Here is a 26,239-nt window from a genome sequence, read left to right on the forward strand (position 1 = left end):
GCGAACAGGGCCACAAATAAAAGAAACCCTTTTTTTTCAAATCAGCACTAGACGATACCGATCAAAAAGGTGAAAAATTAATGAAACTCACATAATTAATTAATGCATACTTGTCAATGTTATTACTTTTTTAAGGGCAATATAATTGATGTGAATGTGACCCCTCAATCTCAAAAACTGATGCTATTGATCTTTATACCATATTAAGCGGTTGGCCAGCTGAGTGATCCCCATTGTTACTTTGCACTGCGCATGCTTTCAGGGCTGGAAATTAAAGAGCTAGGTTTATGGGATAGCCCTTTGCGAAAGAAAGCAAGGACAAGGTATGCACCTCAAAAGAATCAAATAGACAAACACGTGACCTGCCGTCTTGTTTGAATAGGTCTCAGCAGAAACCTGTTACCACCTGTTGTTAATCAACTCACTCCATGACCGACTTTCACCTAATTCAAACCTCTCTATTTAAATATTTTAAATATTTCCAATTAAAAAAAAAAAAAAAAAAAAGAGAAAAGAAAAAAAAAAAAAGAAAGACAAATAAAAGAATATAAAACCCACCTTTCCATGTCCAAATATATGCGTCATTGACGAAACTGCTCGACTTAACTCCTTCACAAGTTGCTTTGACTTCGGCGATGTATTCTTACGAATAAACATCATTTGACGAACTGTCCGAGGGTCTAAGTTCTCAAGGCTAAAACCCTCAGCATCTATAGTAACATTGTTGCTGAACTCGGCTGCAAGGGATTCAATCCTTGCTAACTTATGCTGTAATTCAGGAGACATCTTTTGGTAGAATGCCCATAATACCTGGTATTGCATTCTTTGGTATTCCTCTGCTTGGTTGTTGTATTTTGTTAAAAAATACTGGACTTGCTGTTCTGTTGTGGCCGTCAATAAATAACTCTCCGTACATATCGTCAATAGAAAGATAGGCCATAAAATGACAACTTGCTTCATGATATATTGTCGCATAACGTCTGGGATATGACAGCTGCTGGTGGGCCCGGGTGCTTTGCAAATGAATTGAACTGAGATTAGGTAAAAGATCATGGTCAACGTCATTGTTGTGTCAGATTCTTTTTATAAACGTTAATTCATCTAAACAATTAATCAAATGGACAAAGCACAATCTAAAATGTTACAGAAAGAAACGCTTCAGTAATGCTTGATTTCGGGTCGTGAAAATACCATTTTATATCCTAGAGGATTTTATTGATTAAAAATATACATATGTTTGACAGTCGTCTTGTTTGTTTTCTTTGTTTATTTTGACTGTTTGATTGTTATCTTGAGACCTACATGTCACTTATTTACAACACACTAAAGGGCTGGTTCTGCCGCGACGCCATACGAGTCGAGATGAATACACTTCGCTTATTGCATATGTCTCTGTGGCTGCATGGGAACGATGAACTATTAAATGTACAAACGTGTATCTGGGTAAGGAAATCCCTGATGCAGTTTAATTTTGTGTGCGCATCTTTTTGGGAATAGAGGGAAAGAGTTTGCTTAGCTCAAGTGGGGCTGAACCCCCCCCCATAGGATGGAAAATCCTGTATACGCCCATGTTGCAAACGCGTCATTCATGTCTTAATTTCTATATTATATTCATTTCTGCTTCAACATCTAACTCTAGCAGTAGCTTCAATAGGGGACATGGAGCAAAACTGAAGTGATTTTTCCGAATTCAACTTAAAATTTACGAGCTCGACACAAGTTCTTCAAATGTGCAAAAAGTACGTAACTTCAAGTAAAAATGAAGTGAACTATGATGACTTTTCTACGTTTTACACTGCGTTATTTGAGTAACTTAAACTTTAAAATGTCTTTTTACTTTTAGAAATGACGAAGAGAAACGAAAAGAAAGAAAGAAAAGAAAGGAAAACAGAAAAAAATGATAATACGAACTGATGATGATTCCAAGTGAGCAATGCTGGGCTTCCTGTGTCCTAAGTACAGCGGTCTTCCTGAGCTCATAAACATGGCGGCTGCCAGTGAAGTAGAACTTTAATCAAATTTTTCTCCAGTTGATCGAGCAGCGAAGCCAGCTAGCTACACCAGCTACACCCTAAACACATATTTATGCATTCAAACAAGCTTTACGTCCAAATGCCGTACGAAGAAATCACCCTGGGAGCAGTGGGAAAAGATCGAAGGAGCGGTGAAAACAAAACTCGTTCAAGAACAAACGCCAATTCAGGTGAAGGAAGTTCAAACATGGACGAAGTTCCATTAATGATTGAAGAGGATTTCGATTATGATGATGACGATTATCTTTCCGAAGGATACGGGTCTACAGCTGAGGATTCGGGGACGCCAAGGAATCGAAGGAAACGGAAAGGAAAAAAGAGTCTTGGCTCGAAATGCTGGTGGTTCTGTTGTGGCGGATGGAAGACTTGCTGTGGAAGGTAAATTTGAATTGTAACCTTCAAAACCGAAAGTAGATTTTTTGACGCGTAGAAAGACACTGTATTTACGAAACATAAAATATTTAACCCCAACACAATAAAATTCCGCTATAGCTTATATTTTTAATATTATTTTTTATGTGTAGGATTAACACCAATTAATTGTGCTGTACATTTACTATGGATAAATATACGATATATGAACAATAACTATCTTTCTCCCGCGTAAGATTCAAGCTTTTAATACAAAAGGGGGTCAACAATAGTCAACTGACGCCACAGATATAGGAAATTTATAGAAAATTGAATAAAACTCCTAACTTCATGTATAAGCTTAAATATGTACAGTTTTCTGACAAATTCTTTTTGATTTTTTTTGTTATTTCAATGAACAGCTGTTTGAGGTTTTACTTAACATTTATTATTAGGGTCTTGGGGTCCCTGTGTTTTTAGGTGCTGACTGCTTTAATTGGGAAAAGATTGGAATTGTATTTACATTACTGGATCACCAGGGTTACAATCTTATCTGAAGAAAATGCTTTGAATTTATCTGTAGCTTTATGCAAATTATATGACTTGGTTTTAGTTAGGTACTTTCATGTAAGCTTTATATGGCCAGAATGAATCAATCTGTACATCCCAGACCTATACTTATGATCTGTGCTTATGACGTGGAATTTTTTTGACTTGAATGATATGTTCTTATTCTAGTTGTTTGGAAAGTATTGGAAATAAAATCATGGGTAGAATTGAAATGAAAGCAAGAACGGTTGTTCTTGGAAAAGAGGTAGGTTCATAAACTTAATTCTCTAACCATTTTCCTCATTTTCTAGAGATTTTCAAAATGCAGTTATTACATTACATATAATTTTCTTAAATCATAAATGTTGGAAGAGGGTCAGTACATATTTTTGAACACATCGGTAGTCTGTTTAGTTACAGGTATAGAACTATAAATAACCATGCAGGTACTAACTAATAATTATTGATATATAGAAATTACTCCTAAACTTATTTTTGAGCATTAAACTACATACATATTTGTATGGAATCTATGTTTTCATTGAATTAACTGATAACCATCTACCAAGCCATCTAAACTTACTTAATTCCCAAATATATAACACTAATTCCTATTATTCTTCATTTATCTTGAGCAGATACATTTAGCATATATCATTCCTATCTTCCATTTTCCATCCTTCCTTCATATTTCCCAATCAAAAATCACAGACGGCTTTTTATTGTTCTTTCACGTTTTCTCAGATCACGATATACTATGACCATATATTGGGGATTATCTGTCCCTGACCTTTGTACAGGGGAAGACAGTAAAGAACATATTAAACTGTTTGTACAAACGCAGTAGGAGTATGTCTCCCAAAAACAGCCTACCAGGTGTAAGGTGACTCTTTCTCTGCACTCTCCACAAAACCTAACATGCTAAATTCTAATTTGACCTGTGAGTCAGCCATGCCTTGATTCTGATCAGCCCAGAGTTTTTTTAAAGGGGGCAATGGAATTTGGGTTCTACTTTAAAACCAAGTTTTACTTGTGATGATGAGTGGTGTATAACAGTCGAATGACACCTTAATAAATATATTGTCCTTTCCTGACATTAACATTATTGGCATAAATATGAATTCAGGAAATGAAGAACCACTGCTAAATCTTTAGTTCTTTCACAAGATTTGAGGCAAGCAACTTAGGATTATAGCGTTTTATACATAAATACTAATGTTACTTAAATTTTTTCTTTAAGTCTGCCACCCAAAAATTTCCTGCAAATGTCATCAGAAATCAAAAGTATAACATCATCACATTCATTCCTTTGGTAAGTACTGAACTTTGTATTAATACCAAAATTTTAAAGCTAATTTGTAGGAATTGCATGTGCTGCTAAATTATGTACTGCCCCTGATTATGGGTCAAATCCACTGATATGTGCCGTGTAGAGTTGCATGTTGGTTCTCTCAGATGTTTCGAAGGTTTTTGTCCAGGATTTCCAGTTTTCATCTCTTTGAAAAAATCAATAATTTAAAAATTCCAATTTGATGTGCCACTGAATGCTGTCTCTTTTAGGAGACTATGTACCCATTCCCTGCAATATTGAAAAATATAAGTATATAATAACATATTACGAAATGCAATACTGCAAATAACTACTCAGTTGGCTCAGTTGGTTGAGCATCAGACTTAATTTCATGTGGGAATTTGTGGTTAGAGTCCTGGCCAGACCAGTTGCTGCCTATGTAATGACATCTGCAAATGGTCAGACCTTTGTGTATCTCGGTCATGACCAAGTAAAATGACAGGGCTGTCTCTCCACTTCACTCTGCATCAGAGGAAAGAATTGGTATGGGGATTTTTAGGGTACCTTTAAGGGGACCCGACCCTGTGTCCCATTATGCCAAACTGGTCGGTAGGTAAAATCTCAAATAAAAATAAATAAAGTTATAACTATCCAAAAAACCTTTGACAATATCTTGAATATTATTATTTACAATGCAGAATTGAGATCAAACCCAGAATATTTATCAGGTTTCCTTGATCTTTCTATTCCAGGTTCTTTTCAATCAGTTCAAGTTTTTTCTTAATCTTTACTTCTTGGTGGTAGCCTTGTCACAATTTGTTCCTGAAATGAAGATAGGATACTTGTATACCTACTGGGGACCTCTTGTAAGTGGCAACAGGATGTTCATAAAGACGTATGATGGTGATGATAAATGATGGTGGTGAGGTTAATGTTGATGGTGATGATCAATGGTAGTGATAATGATGATAAATGATGCTGGTGATGATGACCAGTGATGATGATGTTGAGGGGGAGGAGGAGGAGGGTAATGTTGCTGGTGAGAATGGTGGTGATGATGATTATAATGATGATGATAGTGATGATAATGATTATGATGATGATGATGATGATGATGCTGGTGAGGATGGACATGATTATGATTATGACCAGTGATAATGATAATGATGATGATGATGGAGAAGATGATTAGAAGTTTTGATGACGAATATATATTATATAGGTTACATTAATTACTGGGTCTGTTTCTAAGAATAACTCTAAAGAATAATGATGACTATGATGAGTATGATTTGCAACTATTTTTAAAAAGATTGTCAGAGCCTAAGGAGATAGACAATAGGCGATAAGTCATAGGAGATAGGTCGTTCCAATATCCAGAAATAACCTGAATGACCTGTGTTTCTTATTATTACTTTTGTCATGAACACAGAAGTTAGAGTGTATAGAGTGCACACAGTATGCACTGTAGAAAAAAAACGAACAATCAAATGATTCTAAAAATAGCATCAGTGGTTCTAAAAATAGCATTAAATAATGGGGCGTGGGAATTCCTTCTCATACAGTAGTTCGCTTTTTCTTGCCTATTTCATTTCCTATGGCTTCGACAACCTTTTTTGAAATAGGTGTCATACATAACCAATAAAAATAGGTCTTTCATTAATGATAGAAAAAAGCCAATGAGTAGTTGTGGTTGATGGTTTTTTGTCAAAAATCATGAAAACAATTACTTAGTTTTTACATATTAAATTGTGTTTACCTCATTTAGCATTATATTAATAAAACTAATAATTATTATGATGATAATGAGTAAATAGAAAAGGAAAAAGGAGTTCAATATTTTGACTTCCCTTTTTTTATATTTAGGGATTTGTTTTAGCTGTTACCATGTGTCGTGAGGGATATGATGACTTTCTCAGATACAGAAGGGACAAAGAGCTCAACTCTACTATGTACAGTAAACTAACTAAAAGAGGTGAGAGTGTGACACTTATAATTTGACTTGATGTTCTGTTTTATTGTACCCATTTATTGGTAGCATGGGTGGCCTTTGCGGCTAATGCGTCGTCTTTCACCACTGTGAGTCCAACGGGTCGGGTTGCTGGTTTGAGCCCTGCGGTAGCCACATGTGAATTTGAGTTTGTTTGATGTGTTGTTCTCTCCTATGCTACAAGGTTCTCCGGTTTCCTCCTTCCATGAAAAGCAACTTGTGAGTTGAGCATTGTGTGCATAGAATATTGAATGTAGTGGTAGTGCGTTTGAGCGAAAAGTGTCCCATATTAGTGCAAAAGTGCTAGAACAACTAGACACTTAAATAAAGTGATTCATTTATTTTTTTATTTTTTATTTATTCCTTCTTATGTATTCATTAATATTTTTAATAGGAGTAACAAGAGTTCCTAGTTCTGCTATTAAAGTATCAGATCTTATCATTGTAGAAAAGGTAATTACTTTTGGCATTTATGGTTCATACTCATCTCCTCATTGCTGAAAAATTAGAACTTTTTTTCAGTTTTATATTTGTAATGTTCATTTTGCAAACATCCTCACTCCATTTGATATGTTGAACAGGGGTGTCCATATTATTGCTCCTTATTGACCAACATCTAGTCAAAGGGGTTCAAAATAAGGATGCATGTTGCCAAGCTTGTTTCAAGCCTGAAAATATTTATAGAAGGCAGGACATTACAAACTTTTGGCTTTAAGAATAAAATGATTCTTGGTTTAACATGAATTTTAAGTTGTTTTTTTTAATGATTCACCAATGTTTTCAGGACCAGCGTGTTCCAGCTGACATGATCTTTCTAAGAACTTCAGAGAAAACGGGTAAGTTAGTTTCAGTTATGTAGAATGGGAGAAAAGGAAAATAGGAAGGAAGAGCAAAAAAAAAAAAAAAAACAGATGGGGAGGGGGGTTGGGAGGAAAGGAGAAAATGAGGAAAAAAAGGGATACGATTACTCAGTATCCCATCATCTTACCTTATGCATGTGGAGATGTCTGACATTGCTGTTTATTCTCTCTAGGTTCTTGTTTTCTAAGAACTGATCAACTTGATGGAGAAACTGATTGGAAGCTTAGATTGACAGTGTCTGCCTGCCAAAGACTACCTACTGATCAGGTAAGCAATGTTAGAAAGGGAAAATGTCAAAGAATTTGTTACAGTTTTTATAGTAAATGATTAAAAGAGAATAAGTGACAGCTCAGGTTTGCAATTGTTCTCGATTCTGGTTGGCTAACACTTTTTCTCAGATCGGCTTTTGGCAGGTTCAGTTTCCAGTTCAAATGTGATAATGATGAATTCATGGCAAAGATGTCGACAATGAATGATCTTGTGGATATTGATGTTGATGATGGTTAATGGTGATGCTGTTGGTGTTGATGATGACGATGCTCTGTTGATGATGAAAATGATGGTGATCATAATTTTGATATTGTTCAGTGTTGATGATGGTGATGGTAATGGTGAAGCTGATGGTGATCATAATTTTGATATTGTTCAGTGTTGATGATGATGATGGTAATGAAGATGGTGATGGTGATGGTGATGAAGATGATGGTGATGATGATGGTAATGGTGAAGCTGATGGTGGAGGTGGTGGTGGTGATGATGATGATGATGGTAATGAAGATGATGATGGTGATGGTGATGAAGATGATGGTGATGATAATGGTAATGGTGAAGCTGATGGTGGAGGTGGTGGTGATGGTGGTTGATGGTGATGATGTTGGTAATGGCGTTGGTGTTGGTGATGGTGATGGTGGCAGTCGTAGTGGTGGAGACGGTGATGGTGGTGATGTTGGTGATGATAATAGGGATGCTGATGATGAGGATGATGATGTTGTTGATAATGTTGATATTATTCAATGTTGATGATGTTGGTTGTGCTCTGCTGCAGCATGCATTGCTTGTTGTGCAAGTGTTTCTTTCTTTGTATCCTATTGTAGTAAAGTATTTGAATGTTGCCCTAGATTCTTCATACGTTTGATCAGCATAATTTATGTTTCCCCAGGACCTGCTAAACATAAGTGCCTCTGTTTATGCTGAGAAGCCACAGAAGGATATTCATAACTTTATTGGTACATTTACTAGGGTATGTGTATGTATTCTAATGATAACAATAATCGTGTTTATTTAGACAGGGTGGCATGTGACAATAGCCAACTTAGCACTGATAAACTTGTGGCCCTCTATGTTTAACGTCTCTAAGTGAGATAGGACGGCCATTTTACGTGGTCATCCGAGCCACAGCGAAGGTCTGACGATTTGCAGATATTATTAGAGCAAAGGCACCATCTTGTGCTCAAATATTTCAAGATTCTGATTGTGAGTCCGGCCGCGGAAGCTTGAATGCATTACTTCCTACACAACAGACCGGTGCCCAACCCACTTAGGAGCTAGCCTATCTGTAATAATCTTATACCTTTGGGTGTGCTGTGAATGCTTCCTTTAACAGACTTTACAAATTGCTGCATGGAGGATCTTCAGTTCAATTCAATTATGGCATTTTTTAAACCAATGACAATATTTCCACATATCAAATCAGAATTCCAAAGCATTGCTAATCCTGGAAGAAATCACCTGGATAAATCGATAACTTTATTTCTGTTTTGACGTTTAGTACGATGGAGAGCGGGCAGAGATTCCATTAAGTATTGAAAATACATTATGGTCCAATACAGTGGTAGCTTCTGGTAAGTTATTCTTTAAAATAATTTTGTCTTCATCAACCGTTTCTGGAATTATGCTACCATTCTTTTCATTTTATCTAAATTTGATAGTCCTTGTGAACACAAGTAGATTGAGTTCCGTGGCGCATTAAAGTCTTGAAAATGTTTATTTGTTCCATTTTTGTGCGTTAATGCTATCCCAGTGTTTCTTCAGTTCTTTCATATATATTCTCACCTCTCCCCCTCTTTTAGTTTTTAATTGATTCAAGGTGTTTTAACATCTCTACAGGTACAGCTCTTGGTGTAGTGGTGTACACTGGAGTAGAAACAAGAAGCGTCATGAACACATCTAATCCACAATCAAAGGTACCCTTTTCAACCCCCCCTTCCTCCATTAGGGACCAAGGCAAAGAGAATTTCACAATTTTTTCGCGCAAAACCATTGTCTTGTTTCCTTTACCTTTGGATGTGAATATCTCTATAAATGTCCACAAAATAGCGCCGCGAACAGATTCTAAAATAGCATGAAGGCAAGGTGAATATCGTCTCATAATCGATCAATCACAGCGCGCGAAAACTATATTCAAGCCTAAAATCATACTAATAGGTGACGTAACTGAAAAGGGTTTTTCAACGAAAACTATAATGATGCGTAATGACGGAAACGATGTCATACCCAATTCTCAGTGTTCTTTTTACCTTTTCCCTATGTTTGTTTAACAAATTATTCACCAGCAAGAGAACCATTTATTGCCCCTTGTTCGCTGTATAATAGCGTATTAAAGTGTTTTGCCATTGATTTCTAGATTGGTCTGATTGACATGGAGCTGAACAATCTCACTAAAGTACTATTTATGGCAACCATTTTATTATCTCTCGTCATGATCGCCCTTAAGGTATTTCACTACTTTCTATTTCTCGCTCCTACATATCGAGGTTGCGCATATACACCTATTTCGAAGATCGTTATCGCACCAAGAGCCTCAAGTAACAAGCCAAGGCTCCATAGAACGTCGGTACTTTTAATTATACTATTGATTTATTCATGGTTCATACAAGTGGCTATAGCTCTCCACTACGTAATTATCATCTCAAGCAGCCTTGCTTGGAGCAATTTTTGAAGTCAATAAATGAAAATGCACCATAAATAAACTAATTACAGCTAAATGTACCGGCGTTCTCTGCGGTCTTGGCTTGTTGCTTGAGGCTTTTGGTGCGACAACGATTTCTGAAATAGGTGTATAATCACCGGCAATACTGAGTCAAGTACAAAAAAAAAAAAAGGGGGAGTTGTGGCGTGTGTTTGTTTTGGCGATGTCACTTTGCATACTTATCGTTCACAATAATAAGTTATCATGATTGCGTCTTCTCAGTCTACTTATTTATATTAGGCCTTAAAATCCGTCGACGCTGAATTTAACACTGAATCAGTCGTAGTCGATTTCCGATTTTTTTTACAATGTAAAGTTTCAATCTACGTACGCGACTACGAAATGATAGTGTCAATCTTAAAAATTTTTAAATTCGTACTTGTTTTCGTACTCGTCGTCGGATCTAAAGTTTAATGAGTTACTGCATGGAACGTCGTGGAGGTTTTTATCGGGTGCGCCCTGACTTCGCATCAGCCGCGGAGTAACTGGGACTCGATAGTCAGTGCTTTTATTCTTTTTTACTGTTTTTGATGCATGGATGGTTATTATATGTATTTCTCTTTATTTTGTAGGGTTTCAATGGACCTTGGTATCGTTACTTTTTCCGCTTCATTCTCCTTTTCTCTTACATCATTCCTCTAAGGTAAGGAAACTACTTCACTATCAACTTCATCCTACAGCATCATCATCATCATCATCATCACCACCACCACCACCACCACCATCATCATCATCATCATCATCATCTTCATCATCATCATCATCATCATCATCATCATCATCATCATCATCATCATCATCATCATCAGAGAGCAGTTTACGCATGGCTGTGAAAAGCTAAGTGCCATAAGTGTGCCGGTGCCGTGGCCCTGATGCTTTCTAGCATTTTAATTGGCTGATTTTTTTCTCGCGCAATGTGATTGGCTTGACAGTGCCGTGTTCCGGGTATTTGATTGGATGCGGGGAGTAAAAACTCGAACAATGTGATTGGTCTGGCGTATCCCTCCCGTGTTCGTGTCGTGAGCTTTTCACAGACATACGAAAACTGCTCCAATCATAATCGTCACTACCACTATCATTGTCATTCTCACTGATCGTCATCAATAACATCATTGCCACTGATGTTGGCTTGTATCCCTTTCCATGAGAATGAAACGACAAAGGCCATGGCCGCCATGTTTATATAACAAAAGGAAAAAACCCAGAACAAGTCAACCAACATGACAACTTTGACGTCACATGAACATTGAAAAATAAAATTTTTATTTTTCGAATCTTTCAGCTTAAGGGTCAGTCTGGATATGGGTAAAGTAGTGTATTCCTGGATGATAGCACATGATAAAGAGATAGCAGGTACCGTGGTGAGAAGTAGCACAATACCAGAAGAACTGGGAAGAATTGGTTATCTATTAACCGACAAGACAGGAACATTAACACAGAATGAAATGGTAAAATATCAGCTTTCTTTGGGAAATTCTAAACTTTTATACCGTTATAATTCCTGGCAACAAATTGATCCAAATTTTAACGAAATTGTTCTTAATGTTACAACCGAGATAAAATATTTTATTCGTTTGGTTTTTGTTTGTTTTTGAATTGAGCTTTTTAACATTGTAGTGGCTTTAAAGTCACTCACAGAAATAATTTATTCATCCCACTTGAGTTTTTGAACCAACTTTGAGCTAGAAACGAAAAAACCCGAAAACAAGTCCAATTTTGACAAAAACATTAGCAAAATACTTCAGAAAATTAGTGTAATGCGTTAGGAAGCTGTTGCTTAACGAATTTTTATGTCTCACGTCGAATTTCAGTGGTAAAAAAATATATTTATCTGAACTGAGCTTTGCAACATTTTAGGGGCTTCAACGTCACTCACAAAGATAATTTATTCATGCCACTAGAGTTTTGAACCAACTTTGAGCTGGAAACGAAAGAAACCGAAAACAGGTCCAATTTTGATCAAAACATTAGCAAAATACCTCAGAAAATTAGCTTAAATGTGTTAGGAAGCTGTTGCTTAACGAATTTTTATGTCTCACGTCGAATTCCAATGGTAAAAAATATATATTTATCTGAGCTGAGCTTTGCAACATTTTAGGAACTTCAACGTCACTCACAGAGATAATTTATTCATCCCACTTGAGTTTTGAACCAACTTTGGGCTGGAAACGGGAAAAAACGAAAACCGGTCCAATTTTGACCAAAACATTTGTAAAATACCTCAGAAAATTAGTTTAATGTGTTAGAAAGCTGTTGCCTAACGAATTTTGATGCAAAACACCGAATGTCAGTGGTAAAAAAATATATTTATCTGAACTGAGCTTTGCAACATTTTAGGGGCTTCAACGTCACTCACAGAGATAATTTCTTCATCCCACTTGAGTTTTGAACCAACTTTGAGCTGGAAACGAAAAAAAGTGAATACCGGTCCAATTTTGACCAAAACATTTGCAAAATACATCAGAAAATTACCCTAATGCTTTAGAAAGCTGTTGATTAACGAATTTTGATACAAAACACCGAATTTCAATGGTAAAAATTGAATATATTTATCTGAACTGAGCTTTGCAGCATTTTAGGGGCTTCAACGTCACTCACAGAGATAATGTATTCATCCCACTTGAGTTTTGAACCAACTTTGAGCTGGAAACGAAAGAAACCGAAAACAGGTCCAGTTTTGACCAAAACATTAGCAAAATACCTCAGAAAATTAGCTTAAATGTGTTAGGAAGCTGTTGCTTAACGAATTTTTATGTCTCACGTCGAATTCCAATGGTAAAAAAATATATTTATCTGAGCTGAGCTTTGCAACATTTTAGGAGCTTCAACGTCACTCACAGAGATAATTTATTCATCCCACTTGAGTTTTGAACCAACTTTGGGCTGGAAACGGGAAAAAACGAAAACCGGTCCAATTTTGACCAAAACATTTGCAAAATACCTCAGAAAATTAGTTTAATGTGTTAGAAAGCTGTTGCCTAACGAATTTTGATGCAAAACACCGAATGTCAGTGGTAAAAAAATATATTTATCTGAACTGAGCTTTGCAACATTTTAGGGGCTTCAACGTCACTCACAGCGATAATTTATTCATACTACTTGAGTTTTGAACCAACTTTGAGCTGGAAACGAAAAAAAGTGAATACCGGTCCAATTTTGACCAAAACATTTGCAAAATACATCAGAAAATTACCCTAATGCTTTAGAAAGCTGTTGGTTAACGAATTTTGATACAAAACACCGAATTTCAATGGTAAAAATTGAATATATTTATCTGAACTGAGCTTTGCAGCATTTTAGGGGCTTCAACGTCACTCACAGAGATAATTTATTCATCCCACTTGAGTTTTGAACCAACTTTGAGCTGGAAACGAAAAAAAGTGAATACCGGTCCAATTTTGACCAAAACATTAGTAAAATACCTCAGAAAATTAGTTTAATGTGTTAGAAAGCTGTTGCTTAACGAATTTTGATACAAAACACCGAATTTCAATGGCAAAAAAAATTATTTATCTGAACTGAGCTTTGCAACATTTTAGGAGCTTCAACGTCACTCACAGAGATAATTTATTCATACTACTTGAGTTTTGAACCGATTTGTGAGAGAAATGAAGACTTCCCGGTCCAGAACCAAGAATGAATCTCTTGCAAATTTCTTCATTATAAGTTCGTAACTGATTTTCTGCTTTTAGGACTTAAAGGTTAAGCGATGGAACAGCATATATTTATAAGCATTCGGACCCGGAAATACGTCACAGCATAGGAGTATTCGGCGATTGTTGCATGTATTAGCATCTGCGTACATTTGTTTTTTCCTTTGCTGTAAAGAAGAGATTTTTATATCAAAGAAAACATGTTGCGCATAGGTTGTAATAAGACCACTTTTCCCTCTTTTATCTTTAAATTTTAATCTGATTTTCGTTTCCATAGGTTTTTAAGCGACTCCATCTTGGAACAGTATCTTTCGGAGAAGACTCCATGGATGAGGTATGTAGCAACAGCAACAGCAACAGCAAAAATCAACGATAGCATCATCGTCAATAATGACAACGACAACAACAACAAATTGATGGTTTTCACAGCCGCCATGTTGAATGAATTTTGCAAAAGATTCTTCTTTAATCTCTTTTATATCATCCAAGATGGCCGCCGTGTCTTCTGTTATTTCATTCTCTTGGGAATGATTGAAAACCAGCAATAAACAAGTGCAACAACTACTACGTTATCTTAAACAACAATATCCGGCAACAACAACGTAACGTTAGCAACAACATTTGCATCCCGTCACTTGCAAAGGGTCTCTTGCATCTGCTTTTCAATCCTAGCTCTCTTTATTCACGGGCAAGGGCGGATCCAGCCAAAATTTTAGGGGGAGCTAATTGAGTGTAGGGGGGCTAATTGAGTTTAGGGGGGGCTAATTGAGTTTCTTCCATCAACACAACGGAAAACAATATAAAAAAGCATCGTTTTATTTTTCTGCTGAAGGGGGGCTTCAGCCACCCTTTGCCCCCCCCCCCCCCTCCTGGATCCGCCCTTGACGGGAGTTATGGTGGTTCATAGGAAGCGATGGCAACCAGGGTGAACGAGTTGAAGTGCAGACTACATTTAGCCACAAGATGCATATGACGGGGATTTAACTATCCAATGGTGCGTTTCTATTTGTAGCAACGTCCCGTCCTTACATAATCCAAAAATACTGAAGGCTAACACTTTTGCTTGTAGCGTGCGGTGTTGACAATCGGTGTTAAAAATTAACCTTTAATATTTTGATGGCCGTTTACCAAATTCCCCATCGAAATTCCGAGCATGCATGATTGATACATTTTCTAACATATCAGTGTCTAAAATTCAATCTATTCAACAGGTCAAAGTGCATTTACAGAACGCCTACTCTCAAGGAGCAGCAAAAAAAGCAGCTGCTAGTGTCTCCAAGGTAGCCGTTCCACTTTCAGAAACAAACATTGTATAGATCCCTTGCATGTGACGTCAATGGAGCTCAATTTGAAGGACAAAAGAAAGGGATTTCAATCTCTTGCGAACTGGAAAGCTATTGTTATGTCCTCCAAATAGACCCCTTGCATGTGCCGTCAAAGGAGCTCAATTTGGGGAACAAAACAAAAGAATTTCAATCTCTTGAGAACTGGAAAGCTATGGTTATGTCCTCCAAATAGACCCTTTGTATGTGACGTCAAAGGAGCTCAATTTGGGGAACAAAACAAAAGAATTTCAATCTCTTGAGAACTGGAAAGCTGTCCTCCAAATAGACCCCTTGCATGTGTCGTCAAAGGAGCTCAATTTGGAGAACAAAACAAAAGAATTTCAATCTCTTGAGAACTGGAAAGTTATTGTTATATCCTCCAAAATGAGCTGCATTCTGACGTGCTTCCAAGTGGTCTAATGCTCCGACAATTGTGATGTTGTTAGGGCAAACGTCATTATGCGATGACGACAATAAAACACCTAAAGAAAGGTATTAACCATAGCACTAAGATTGCCATGACTCATATAAAGATAGATCCTTGGGTAACATTCCAGGAGCTCCAAAACTAGCACTTGGGCTTTACCTTGACGTTAGCGGGGCCTAAATGGACTACTTTGACGATACGGTGGTCATCTTGGATCACAAGGCATTATTGGGCTTCCAGGGGGCGAAAATGAAGCTTTGTTACAGTACACCACAAGATCATATAACAAAAGTGGAATTTAAATGGCACATCGATCACTTTTACTTATAAGAGAAAGACAAACACTCGAAACGCTATATATTTACCGTTATATTTGTTTTGTCTTGCCCCCTGGCAAGATGGCCGCCCTATCGACGAAGTAGTCAAGCACGAATACTTGAGTAACACTGGAACGCCTATATATTTTTCGGAGCTCACTAATTCTCCCCATTGTTTTTAGGTTCGTCGCACGATTGTGTCACGTGTTCAAGAGGCATTAAAAGCGATTGTGTTATGCCATAATGTTACTCCAGTCGCCGATAATGGTGATCGCAAAAAACCGCGAGTAAACTCGGCAGCAAGTGAGGATAGTGAATTACAGATCTTTAGTGCTCCAGATTCTGAACGCATCCCGAGAAGAAAAAGCGAAATAACATATCAGGCATCAAGTCCTGACGAGGTTAGAAATATTACATTTCTTTTCCATCTCATTTCCCTTCATTTCTCCCATCTCGATTGTTTCCCAGCTTTCTCAGTGTCAATTTTGTTATATTCATATATATTGATAAATCCTCGGAGCGCGGCTCGGCATGGCGTGCAGTACGTTTCTCACTAATACGAAAACCGCATGATTGAACTAATGACATCGCGCCCGAGATATGGCACATCAGAATACTTATGAGACTAATCTTTTAGGTTGCCTTGGTTACATGGTCAGAAGAGGTTGGCCTAACGTTGGTTCATCGTGATCTATCTACCATGCGCATCAGGACCCCCACGGGAGAGATTTTGGTGTACAACATTCTTCAAATCTTTCCTTTCACTTCAGAAACGAAGAGGATGGGGATTATAGTCAAGGTAAAGTCATTTGTGAATGTGTCAAGCAAACCTAGATCTACATAGTCGAGAGCCAGAGGAGGATTTACTAGTATCCCAAGTGCCCTTGCTCGCTTGTTATTGTTTTCTTTGGCTTTCACCGGTTTATGTGAATCCTTTTGTTACAATACTTCTACCACTAATATTACTAATACTAAGGTATTTTTTTAGCATTTGATAAATACATGTTCGACTAATTTGGCAAATAAAGATAGTCAGTTGTAGAATCTGTACTGAACCTGAAAGTATTCCAGTATTTTGACGAGTATTTTTATATCTCTTGAAGAATTTAGAAATAGATCTGATAGATAACTGATAGATAATTCTTTCTTTAGGAACAATCTACTGGGGAAATAACTTTCTACATGAAGGGAGCAGACGTCGTGATGAATAACATTGTGCAGTACAATGACTGGCTGGAGGAAGAGGTAAAGGAAAAATAAATATATAAGAATGAAGTATAGGAATAGTGAAATATGGGAACAGAGAGAGAGAGTGCATAAATGACAGGTGAATAAATAGGAATGAAGTATAGGAATAATGAAATATGGGAACAAGGGAGAGAGAGTGCATAAATGACAGCTGAATAAATAGGAATGAAGTATAGGAATAGTAAAATATGGAAACAGAGAGAGAGTGCATAAATGACAGGCAATGCCAAAAACAATTGAAGAGTATAATTGCGAACGAACGGATGGAAAATGGGAAGAAAAATTTAAAAATGAATATTTTTAATGAAAGAAATTGAACTTGCATTTTTTCCTTAAAATTGTTCTTGATAAAAGATAAGCCAATTAAAAAGAAAAATATACGCAATAGAGAGAAGGAAAGAAAACTTGTAGATATTCTTGGAACATCTGAAGGCGCGCCCTCCTTATATGACTATTTTATAAATTTTAGGATTTCGTTGTACGCGGAATTCTTTTCTAGTTTACAGTTTTGTTTATTCTCCATAATATTCTGTTACTTTTAGTGTGGTAACATGGGTCGTGAAGGTCTTCGTACTCTTGTCGTCGCCAAGAAAATATTAACCGAAGAACAGTACCAGGATTTTGAGGTAACTATACAGCAGTGCTATATTGAAAAAACTGAAAACGCGCGCGCGTGCTTTGTATAGTTATGAAGCACGCGAGGAATGGCAGAACACGAAAGAAGTGTTAAGAGAAACAAGACGCGTAGCAGAATTCTTCTCAACACTTGCTGAGTGTTCTGCTTATCCCCAAGTACTTTATAACTACACAAAGAACAGTGAGCAAGATTCAGGTTTTTTTGTATAACCGTTATAACCGTAACTCCTATTTTGGATACGATTGGTAAAATAGAAAGTGCGCGTGCGTGCTGTGTGCTGTGTGCTGTGTGCTGTGTGCCCTCATAAAGTTGGCGCTCCCATGCAATCAGAACGCGAGATTCATAACAGTTATTTTATAAACTTGTGGTCGTCTTATCGTTACTTTTACTGATTTCTTATACGTTTTATTTCAGCATCGATACTCTCAGGCCAAGTTAAATATCGCTGACAGGGCTGCCAAAGTGAGTATAGTGAAAAGTGTTCATGTTATTGACCCCTTGCATGTGACGTCAATTATTCCCAATCTGGAAGTCCAAACAAAAGAATTGAGGATTGAAATCTTTTCTGATGGTAATATTTTCAACTGTTTTGACCCTCAGTTAAGGATTTAGAGTCTGTACTGGACTGCAAGATTTTTGTTTTCATTTAAATTGTGATTCTTTTTAGCTACTTGTAAAGAACTGAATGAAATGATGTGTAACCAGTGTGTCACGAAATGCACTTTTATTACGATCTCTCGAAACAGGTTGTAGAAATTTTGTTTGCAGTCCAGTAAATTTCACCCACGGGAATCAAGATGTTCATTCGTTTGCTCTCAGTGAATTAATCAGCACTTTACTACTGAGGGCCTATTTGGTCTGGTGTTTTTGGGAATCAAGGGTGGCGTGGCGGAAGTACACTCCGCCTCTAACCTCTAGGGTCTCGGGTCTCGGGTCTCGAGTCTCGGGTCTCGAGTCTCGGGTCTCGAGTCTCGAGTCTCGGGTTCGATTTCTGGACTTAGAATCCTATAATAGCAGAGTTTGTTTATCCTCTGCCTTGATCCTTGGGTTGTTCTCAAGGCGGTCAGGTATTCCCAAACCGCGACTGAAACCTAAACATTTAAATTCCAATTCGATCTTTAAGTTAGTAGTGCCCTGCCTTTGATCAGTCCACAGGTGCTAGGTGTTTTCTCGTTTTAGACCCGGAAGTAATTTTTTCATACGAGTGACGTCACACTTAAAAGCTCTCTATAGCCTGGACCAAAATATTCATTGCGCATGATTTTTCTCATCAGGTTGCTGCAGTACAAGAGACTCTTGAACATGACTTAGAACTGCTTTGCCTCACAGGCGTCGAGGACAAATTACAGGTGAGTTTTTGGTGGACCGGCTTTGCGCTTCTCTCTACCCCGTATAACCGGGGTAAAAGAAGAGCGCAATAGAGAACACAAGGCCCAGATGAACTTCTGATTATAACGAGGTGCCCTGTATCGCCTGCTGATTGACGGAAATGACTTTCTGACATTTCTTCTCTCATCTATTTCAGACTGATGTTCGTCCAACTTTAGAGTTATTACGAAATGCAGGAATCAGGGTGAGTTACTTTTTCATCTCGGGAAACCTTGTTTTTCTTTTAATAATCTTTATCAGAGACAACAGCGCATTACGCATACATTTATTTTCATATTTAAGCAACCCGGATAAATAGCTGATATTCCAGACATCTGTAATTTTGGCTTCTGGAATTTAATTTTTAACCCTTGCATAAATGCAGGAATCAGGATGAGTCACTTTTAAATATCAGTAAACCTTTTCTTTACTAATCTTCGTCCGAGACAACAGGCGCATTTTTTTATACATTTATTTTCATATTTACGTAACCCGGATAAATAGCTGATATTCCAGACATCCGTAATTTTGGTTTCTGGAATTTAATTTTTAAATCTTTGAGTCTGTATTATTTTTGTTTAATATAAATAAAAATACGAACACTCACTTTTCTTGGTTTATTATGAAAACAGGTGTCAATAAACGCGTCTGTTTCCCGCTAAAATTCTGGCGAATTCACAAAAAAATTGATATGTTTCTTGGTGATATTTCTTTAGATTTGGATGTTGACAGGCGATAAGTTAGAGACAGCCACGTGTATCGCCCAGGGCTCTCGTCTCGTCTCTCGCAACCAAAGTATCTACACTTTCAAGCAAGTATGTATCCAGTGCTTGGGATCTGATTTTTGACAAAATATCTTATTTTAAGGCTTACACGCTACACCTGTATTGTGCGCAATATTGCGTGCGACAGAGTGTTTGAGAGTCGTAGCATGCAGCAAAGTTTCCTGCGAAGAAACTAAGAATTAAAGGAATACTACCACCATTCTGGTTAGTGGTACTGTAAAAGCCACTTTTCATTGGGTAACAACATGACAACATCACCAGTAACTTTACCGAAGTACACTTCTATTCTACTTCTACAACGCATTTGCACTCAACAGTTGCTGAGAGGTAGACAAAGGGTGCAATTTTCTTGTTTTTGTAAGCCTTAAAATAAGAGATTATCTTATACTATATAGGCACCTCATTTCCCCTCCCCTCCCCTCCCCCGAAAGGAAAACTCGATTTCCAGCAACATTGCAAACGTTATCACGCGATATAATTTATTGTGCGCAACACTTGATTCTACTTTAGTAATGATGCCAACAGCACACTGCCCAGCATTTGTAGAGGTGGTTGACACACGGTGCCATTGCATTGTAGAACGCAGCCACACCTTTTTTCCCCACCCTCCCAAACCTTATAATTTCTTGCTTTTGATTTATGTATATCATTTTGTTTTCTTTCAGGTTACTTCTCGTAGCGATGTTCATTTAGAATTAAATTCCTTTCGACGTAAGAATGATTGCGCTTTGGTCATTAAAGGAGATTCTGTTGAGGTACAAAATTAAACTCCTTAAACTCCTAAACTCACTAAATCTAGGCCTGAAACAACCTCTGGGCTGATCAATTTAAGTTGGCGCATGGCTAACTCACAAATCTAACCCTAAAACAATTGGGCTGATCTAAGTCAGGGCATGAGTAACTCACAAACTGAATTAGATAAATCTGTTGAATAATACGTTTCGTTTTTAGGCTTGTTTTACGCATTATGAGCAAGAGTTCATGGAACTCGCTTGTCATTGTCCAGCAGTCGTCTGTTGTCGCTGTTCTCCACAACAAAAAGCAGATATCGTACGACTGGTTAAAAAACACACTGGAAAAAGGACTTGTGCAATAGGTATGGCAGCGCGTATTAGTATATGGGTTAATTTTCTAACGTATAATGAATATTCATTTGCTTGTTGAGCGCTGAATATGATATTGCTGCGGTTGAGTGTTCTGACCAGATAAGTATGCCATACTCTGATGAGAGTATGTGGACCGCGTGGCACTAATGAAATAGTAGAAGATAATATAGGTAAGTTGTAGTGCTTGGGAACGAGGTAATTCCGGGCGAAAGCCCTTGGAATTAAATTCGGAAAAATTAATTTCCGACCTCGCTGGGATTCGAACCCACGACCTTCGGAATTGTACTACCGATGCTCTACCAGCTGAGCTAGAGGTCAGACTGAGAGCAGGCCGGGGTGAAATAGATGTTAGGTCGTGGTAATTATGATGCAAAGATGAGAGTATGTGGAGAGTATGCCATACTCTGTAACCTTGAGTCGTTTGCCTAGAACAGTTTTCGCATGACTATGAAAAGCACAGTGCCGTAACTGTGCCGTGCCGTGACTATGATGGTTTCTAGAATTTTAATTGGCTGATTTTTTTCTCGCGCATTGTAATTGTCTGGCAGTGACGTGACCGTGTCCGCGCCGTCTTTATGCCGTTTTCTGGGCATTTGATTGGATAAAGAGTAAATACTCGCGGTATGTGATTGGTCTGGCATATGCCTTGCCGTGTCAAGACCGTTTTCGTGACGCCAGCTTTTCACAGTCATGCAAAAACTGTTACATGCGTTCAACGTTTAGTTATGGGACAGTGGAAAGGTCCTTGCGGTTCCTTGACGGTGTAGTAACAAGAAATTCGTCAGGACAAACTGTTAATACTTGTGCACAATTCGAATCCATATTTACTCACGTGACGCTTTTGCAGGTGACGGAGGAAATGACGTCAGTATGATTCAAGCAGCAAATGCTGGTATTGGAATCGAGGGCAAGGTAATGACGTCATGTGTTCAATGACGCATATGTCATCAAGTAATGCCATATTCTTGATTACCTATAGGAAGGACGACAAGCATCGCTAGCTTCAGATTTCTCGATAACACAGTTTAAGAATGTCGGCAGGTTGTTGGTCTGGCATGGACGAAACAGGTTGGTAACTAACCCATGCATGATTCTTATACATGACGTGTTCAAAGGTCATTAGAGTGGTTTTCGTATGAGTGAGGAACATACGGTATGCCGTATCATTGGAATGGTTTCCTAGAGTTTTACTGGGAAACATACATTGAAATAGGTTCCCATAATATATGGTTATAGTATGAGTGGGAAACGTACCGTACTGACTTACACACGTACACAGTACGGCATGCTGGAACACTGATATGGCTTCCCACAAGAATGGTAAGAATGGTTATCGTATGAGTGGGAAACATACGGTACTGACTTGCAGCACTTACACGGTACGACATGCCGCAACACTGAATTGGCTTCCCATAAGAATGGTTATCGTATGAATGGGAAACGTACGGTACTGACTTACACCATGGACACGGTAAAGATTTATGTCAGGTGTTATATCGGCCGAGAAAACTTTAGTTGAAAATTGACAAATTTTACACTATACCCCCAGACATAAATGTCTGTAAATTTGTCAACTAGAGTTTTCTCGGCCGATATAACACCTGACATAATGAATCTTTGTAGGGTTGTTAAAATGTGCTCTTACCAGTGCTGGTATTGGTTTTTCACTCAGTCGAATTTTAACTCATTTCGAATTTGCTGTCGCCATTTTGGCAAAGTTCATCCAATCACAATGCGTAGTTACGGCTACGGCAAGATACGGTACGGTACGACTAAAGTATGGCTTCAAATTTGCCATATATTTTTTACGACTCATACGAAAACCGACCGTTAGTGTAATCTTTAAATTCACGATTTATGTTTGTTGAATACAGCTACAAGCGATCCGCATCTCTAAGCCAGTTCGTTATTCATCGTGGATTAATCATCTCGGTGATGCAGGTATGTATTTTGAACTCACGCTGCTTTAAGTCTACACACTGCTTTTCTCAGATTTGTACTTGTCACATGTTTGGTACATTAACTTGAATGATTTTTTCTCTCTGTAGGCTGTATTTTCTTGTGTGTTCTATTTTTCATCAGTTTCTCTTTATCAAGGTTTTCTAATGGTTGGGTAAGTAGTACTATCGTGTTACAAATCTATTTTCACCTTACTGACGGTGATAGTGATAAAGATGATGGTGATGGTGATAATGATGATGAGGGTGATAATGATGATAATGGTGTGGTGGTGGTGGTGGTGGTGGTGGTGGTTGTGGTGGTGGTGATTAGGTGATGGTGATGATTGTGATGGTAATGATGATGATGGCGTTGGTGTTGGTGGTGATGATTATGATGATGGTGATGGTAATAATGATGATGATGGTGTTGGTGATGGTGATAATGATGATGATGGTGATAATGATGATGGCGATGGTGATAAAAACGATATGTTGACGATGTTGAAGATGGCGATTTTGATAATGGTAATGATAATGTTGGTGGTGGTAGTGACCATGATAATATTAATGATGACGATGATGATAATGGTTGTGTTAATCATGATCATGATGTTAATAATGATATTGACATCATATGTTGGTATGTATTGTTTCTCAGCTATGCCACGATCTACACAATGTTTCCAGTCTTCTCTCTGGTCCTGGACGTCGATGTCTCTGCTGACAAGGCTTTACTATATCCTGAACTTTACAAAGACTTAACCAAGGTTAGTCATATGACATTGAATACCACTTTTCATAATACAGAGGTCTGTCAATGGCTGGGGGGAAATGTCTACAGTACCCATGCAAAGTGTCCCTTGCAATTCGAGAATTCTGCAGCAATTTCTGTGAGCGATGCGACGATTTAATTCAGTTTGTACGATCTTGACGATTCATGTTTTTTTTCCTCCAGGGTCGTTCATTGTCGTATAAAACTTTCTTCGTGTGGGTACTAGTATCAATATACCAAGGTGAGTGAAGAAATCTAACAAATTGTACATTTATATTAGCGGGCACCCCTCTTATAGTCCTTTGAAACAGGGTCGTACGAGTAACATGTTCTCATCTGCAGCTCTTCGTAGTGTTTTGCGGCTGAGATGTTTGTGTTGCGTTTTACTTTAAAGTCAAGTAAATCTCTAGAGACACACTCAATTGCCCTCAGCTTCTATGTTCTATGTTTTAAACCCGACGATGATTTTCTAGTCTATATATCATCTTAAAATCAAGATTCACGTTTCAACGGAGAAAGCAAAGGTCAATGTTTTTGTACTATAACTTGCTTATTGCCTCCCGTACCTTGTTCCATACACCTTTCCTTTACACCCTACCCCACCCCTGCGAAACCTGAATGTTCCCAATATTACTGTCCTCTAAATTCTTTGCTTGTTATGGTGCTTCAGGTGCCATCATCATGTTTCACCCCTTTCCTTTACTCCCTACCCCACCCCTGCCAAACCGGATGTTCCCTATATTACTATCCTCTAAATTCCTGCTTGTTATGGTGCTTCAGGTGCCATCATCATGTTTGGTGGTCTTCTACTCTTCGACGAGGAGTTCATCCATGTTGTTTCCATCACTTTTACTGCTCTGATCCTGACAGAGTTGTTAATGGTTGCTCTCACTATTAGAACTTGGCATTGGTTAATGGTCGTCGCTGAAATCTTAAGTTTAGGAATTTACGTCGCATCACTATTTCTGCTTCGAAATTATTTTGGTAAGTATTGATTTTATTAGTACTCAGTAATTATCAACCATCTGGCTATTTGATGGATCCAGCCCGCCAGTATATACACAAATATTTTTAATTGCAAAGCAAAGAATGGCGTGGTTGTTAAAAGACAACTAAGTACGTGAGCACGTTCTTTTCCGTCATGCTCGCACCCTTTTACTCAGGAGGGTTCTTCAGCTCTTGTTGACGCACGTAATTCAAACGCACGTATTTCTAACGCACGTAATTCTATGCGGGTGCATAATGCATGTGTTGCATTCAACACAAGACAACTAAATGGTACTGTGTGTCCGCGAATGTCACTTCACGACCCTCTAGTGTGGGTGGGAAATACCAAGTAACTTAACTCGATTGGAATCAGCACAGCACATTTTGTTTTTGCCTTATCCTGAAATAAACGAAGTTAAAACACCCAGAATGATTCATAATCAGCAAATATGACGCGGCAAAGCACTAAACACTATACACTTAACACTAAACACTTCTATAAAAACTGAGCAAGTCCTAAACAGTCCTAACATTATTCGATAATTCCCTTTCTCTATGTGGCTAACCGTATCGAGAATTTTAGCTTCAGCAAATAAAGATGATATAAAATCAACTAAAAACTAACGAAGTTAATATGAATTCTATTCCTAGATGCGTCGTTTTTAAAGTCAACGGACTTTATATGGAAAGTCGTTGTAATCACCCTCGTTAGCTGTTTACCGCTCTATATTCTCAAGTTCTTGCGCAAAAAATATGCTCCTCCAAGTTACTCCAAACTGACCTAGATTCTCCTCTACTCGTCTTTGACGTGGTTCTTTGGGCTTCCTGTGTTTTTCCGCTAATTATTACACCTCTTTTCTCATGACGTCATTAGTGCTAGGAAAAGAATCGTTTGTTCTTTCATAGTTGACTATGGTTCTTTGGACTGGACAAAACTCAAATAATATGAAGTTTTGAGATCCAGTAAGACGACATTGGACTAATACGGGCTTCATATTAGGGGATGTGACGTCAACACAGGAACTCATGACTCTGTCTAAACAAAAATTGGACTAAAGATGAAACAAAGGAACAACAGCTTGACTTGACTTTTTCTATACCTACAAGCTTTGTTTAGTTTTACAGAATAAGAGTTAGATATCATTTGAGTGAAGTAGTAAAATCAGATCAAAATAACAATTAAAAAATAACCGTTAGCTTTGTAATAAATTGTCTTCAAGGTATCAATAAGGTATCAGTTAACTATCGTAAAATGTAGTTTAAATCAATCCTAAATTTTACTACCAGACAGTATTATATAACAAAACTGAAGAATTAGTTTATGGAGTCAGTGTTTAGGATTTAATAGAAGAACAGGACTGGTTCTTTTGCATGACTCTATGTAGGACTAAAATCATAAACTCCTTACCCTTTTCTTCGACTCTTTTATTCTTCATATGCTGAACTGTAGAATAAAGTGAGTTCAGTTCTTACATGTTATTTCTTACAATATGAGCTAGATGAAAGTATTAAATTAAGACCGAGATGTACTTAATTATCAAATGTATAAATTGCTATTTATTTTGAATAGCCTTTGCCCATTTGAAGAAAATGTTTATTTGTAAATAAAATAAAGTTAGAAAATTTTTTTT

At 37.6% G+C, this 26,239-nt stretch overlaps 1 protein-coding gene across 2 annotated transcripts; it reads left to right on the top strand.

Annotated features, from left to right (window-relative positions):
* The first annotated feature begins 1,983 nt into the window (after nt 1-1,983).
* On the top strand, nt 1,984-26,234 carry LOC116288514 (putative phospholipid-transporting ATPase IIA). 2 transcript variants are annotated; one of them, XM_031695324.2, is made up of 35 exons: nt 1,984-2,203; nt 2,288-2,411; nt 3,123-3,198; nt 4,174-4,245; nt 4,977-5,090; nt 6,091-6,199; nt 6,609-6,667; nt 6,999-7,050; nt 7,248-7,342; nt 8,235-8,315; nt 8,844-8,916; nt 9,182-9,258; nt 9,699-9,788; nt 10,616-10,686; nt 11,326-11,491; nt 13,974-14,030; nt 14,908-14,976; nt 15,948-16,166; nt 16,403-16,564; nt 16,918-17,010; nt 17,556-17,639; nt 18,065-18,112; nt 18,925-18,999; nt 19,176-19,223; nt 19,735-19,833; nt 20,469-20,558; nt 20,755-20,899; nt 21,757-21,821; nt 21,889-21,977; nt 22,784-22,850; nt 22,958-23,022; nt 23,508-23,616; nt 23,805-23,862; nt 24,402-24,605; nt 25,260-26,234. In XM_031695324.2, the coding sequence occupies exons 1-35, from the start codon at nt 2,086-2,088 to the stop codon at nt 25,391-25,393; spliced, it is 3,357 nt and encodes a 1,118-aa protein (XP_031551184.2). In that variant the 5' UTR covers nt 1,984-2,085; the 3' UTR covers nt 25,394-26,234. The 2 variants fall into 2 exon arrangements, with proteins under 2 accessions (XP_031551184.2, XP_031551183.2); XM_031695323.2 differs by having other exon boundaries at nt 1,984-2,411.
* The last annotated feature ends 5 nt before the right edge of the window (nt 26,235-26,239 follow it).

This window comes from Actinia tenebrosa, unplaced genomic scaffold (assembly GCF_029948245.1).
Source record: "Actinia tenebrosa isolate PJP-AT-01 unplaced genomic scaffold, QUT_ActTen_1.0 PGA_scaffold2__45_contigs__length_23673736, whole genome shotgun sequence".
NCBI classification, from domain to species: domain Eukaryota; kingdom Metazoa; phylum Cnidaria; class Anthozoa; order Actiniaria; family Actiniidae; genus Actinia; species Actinia tenebrosa.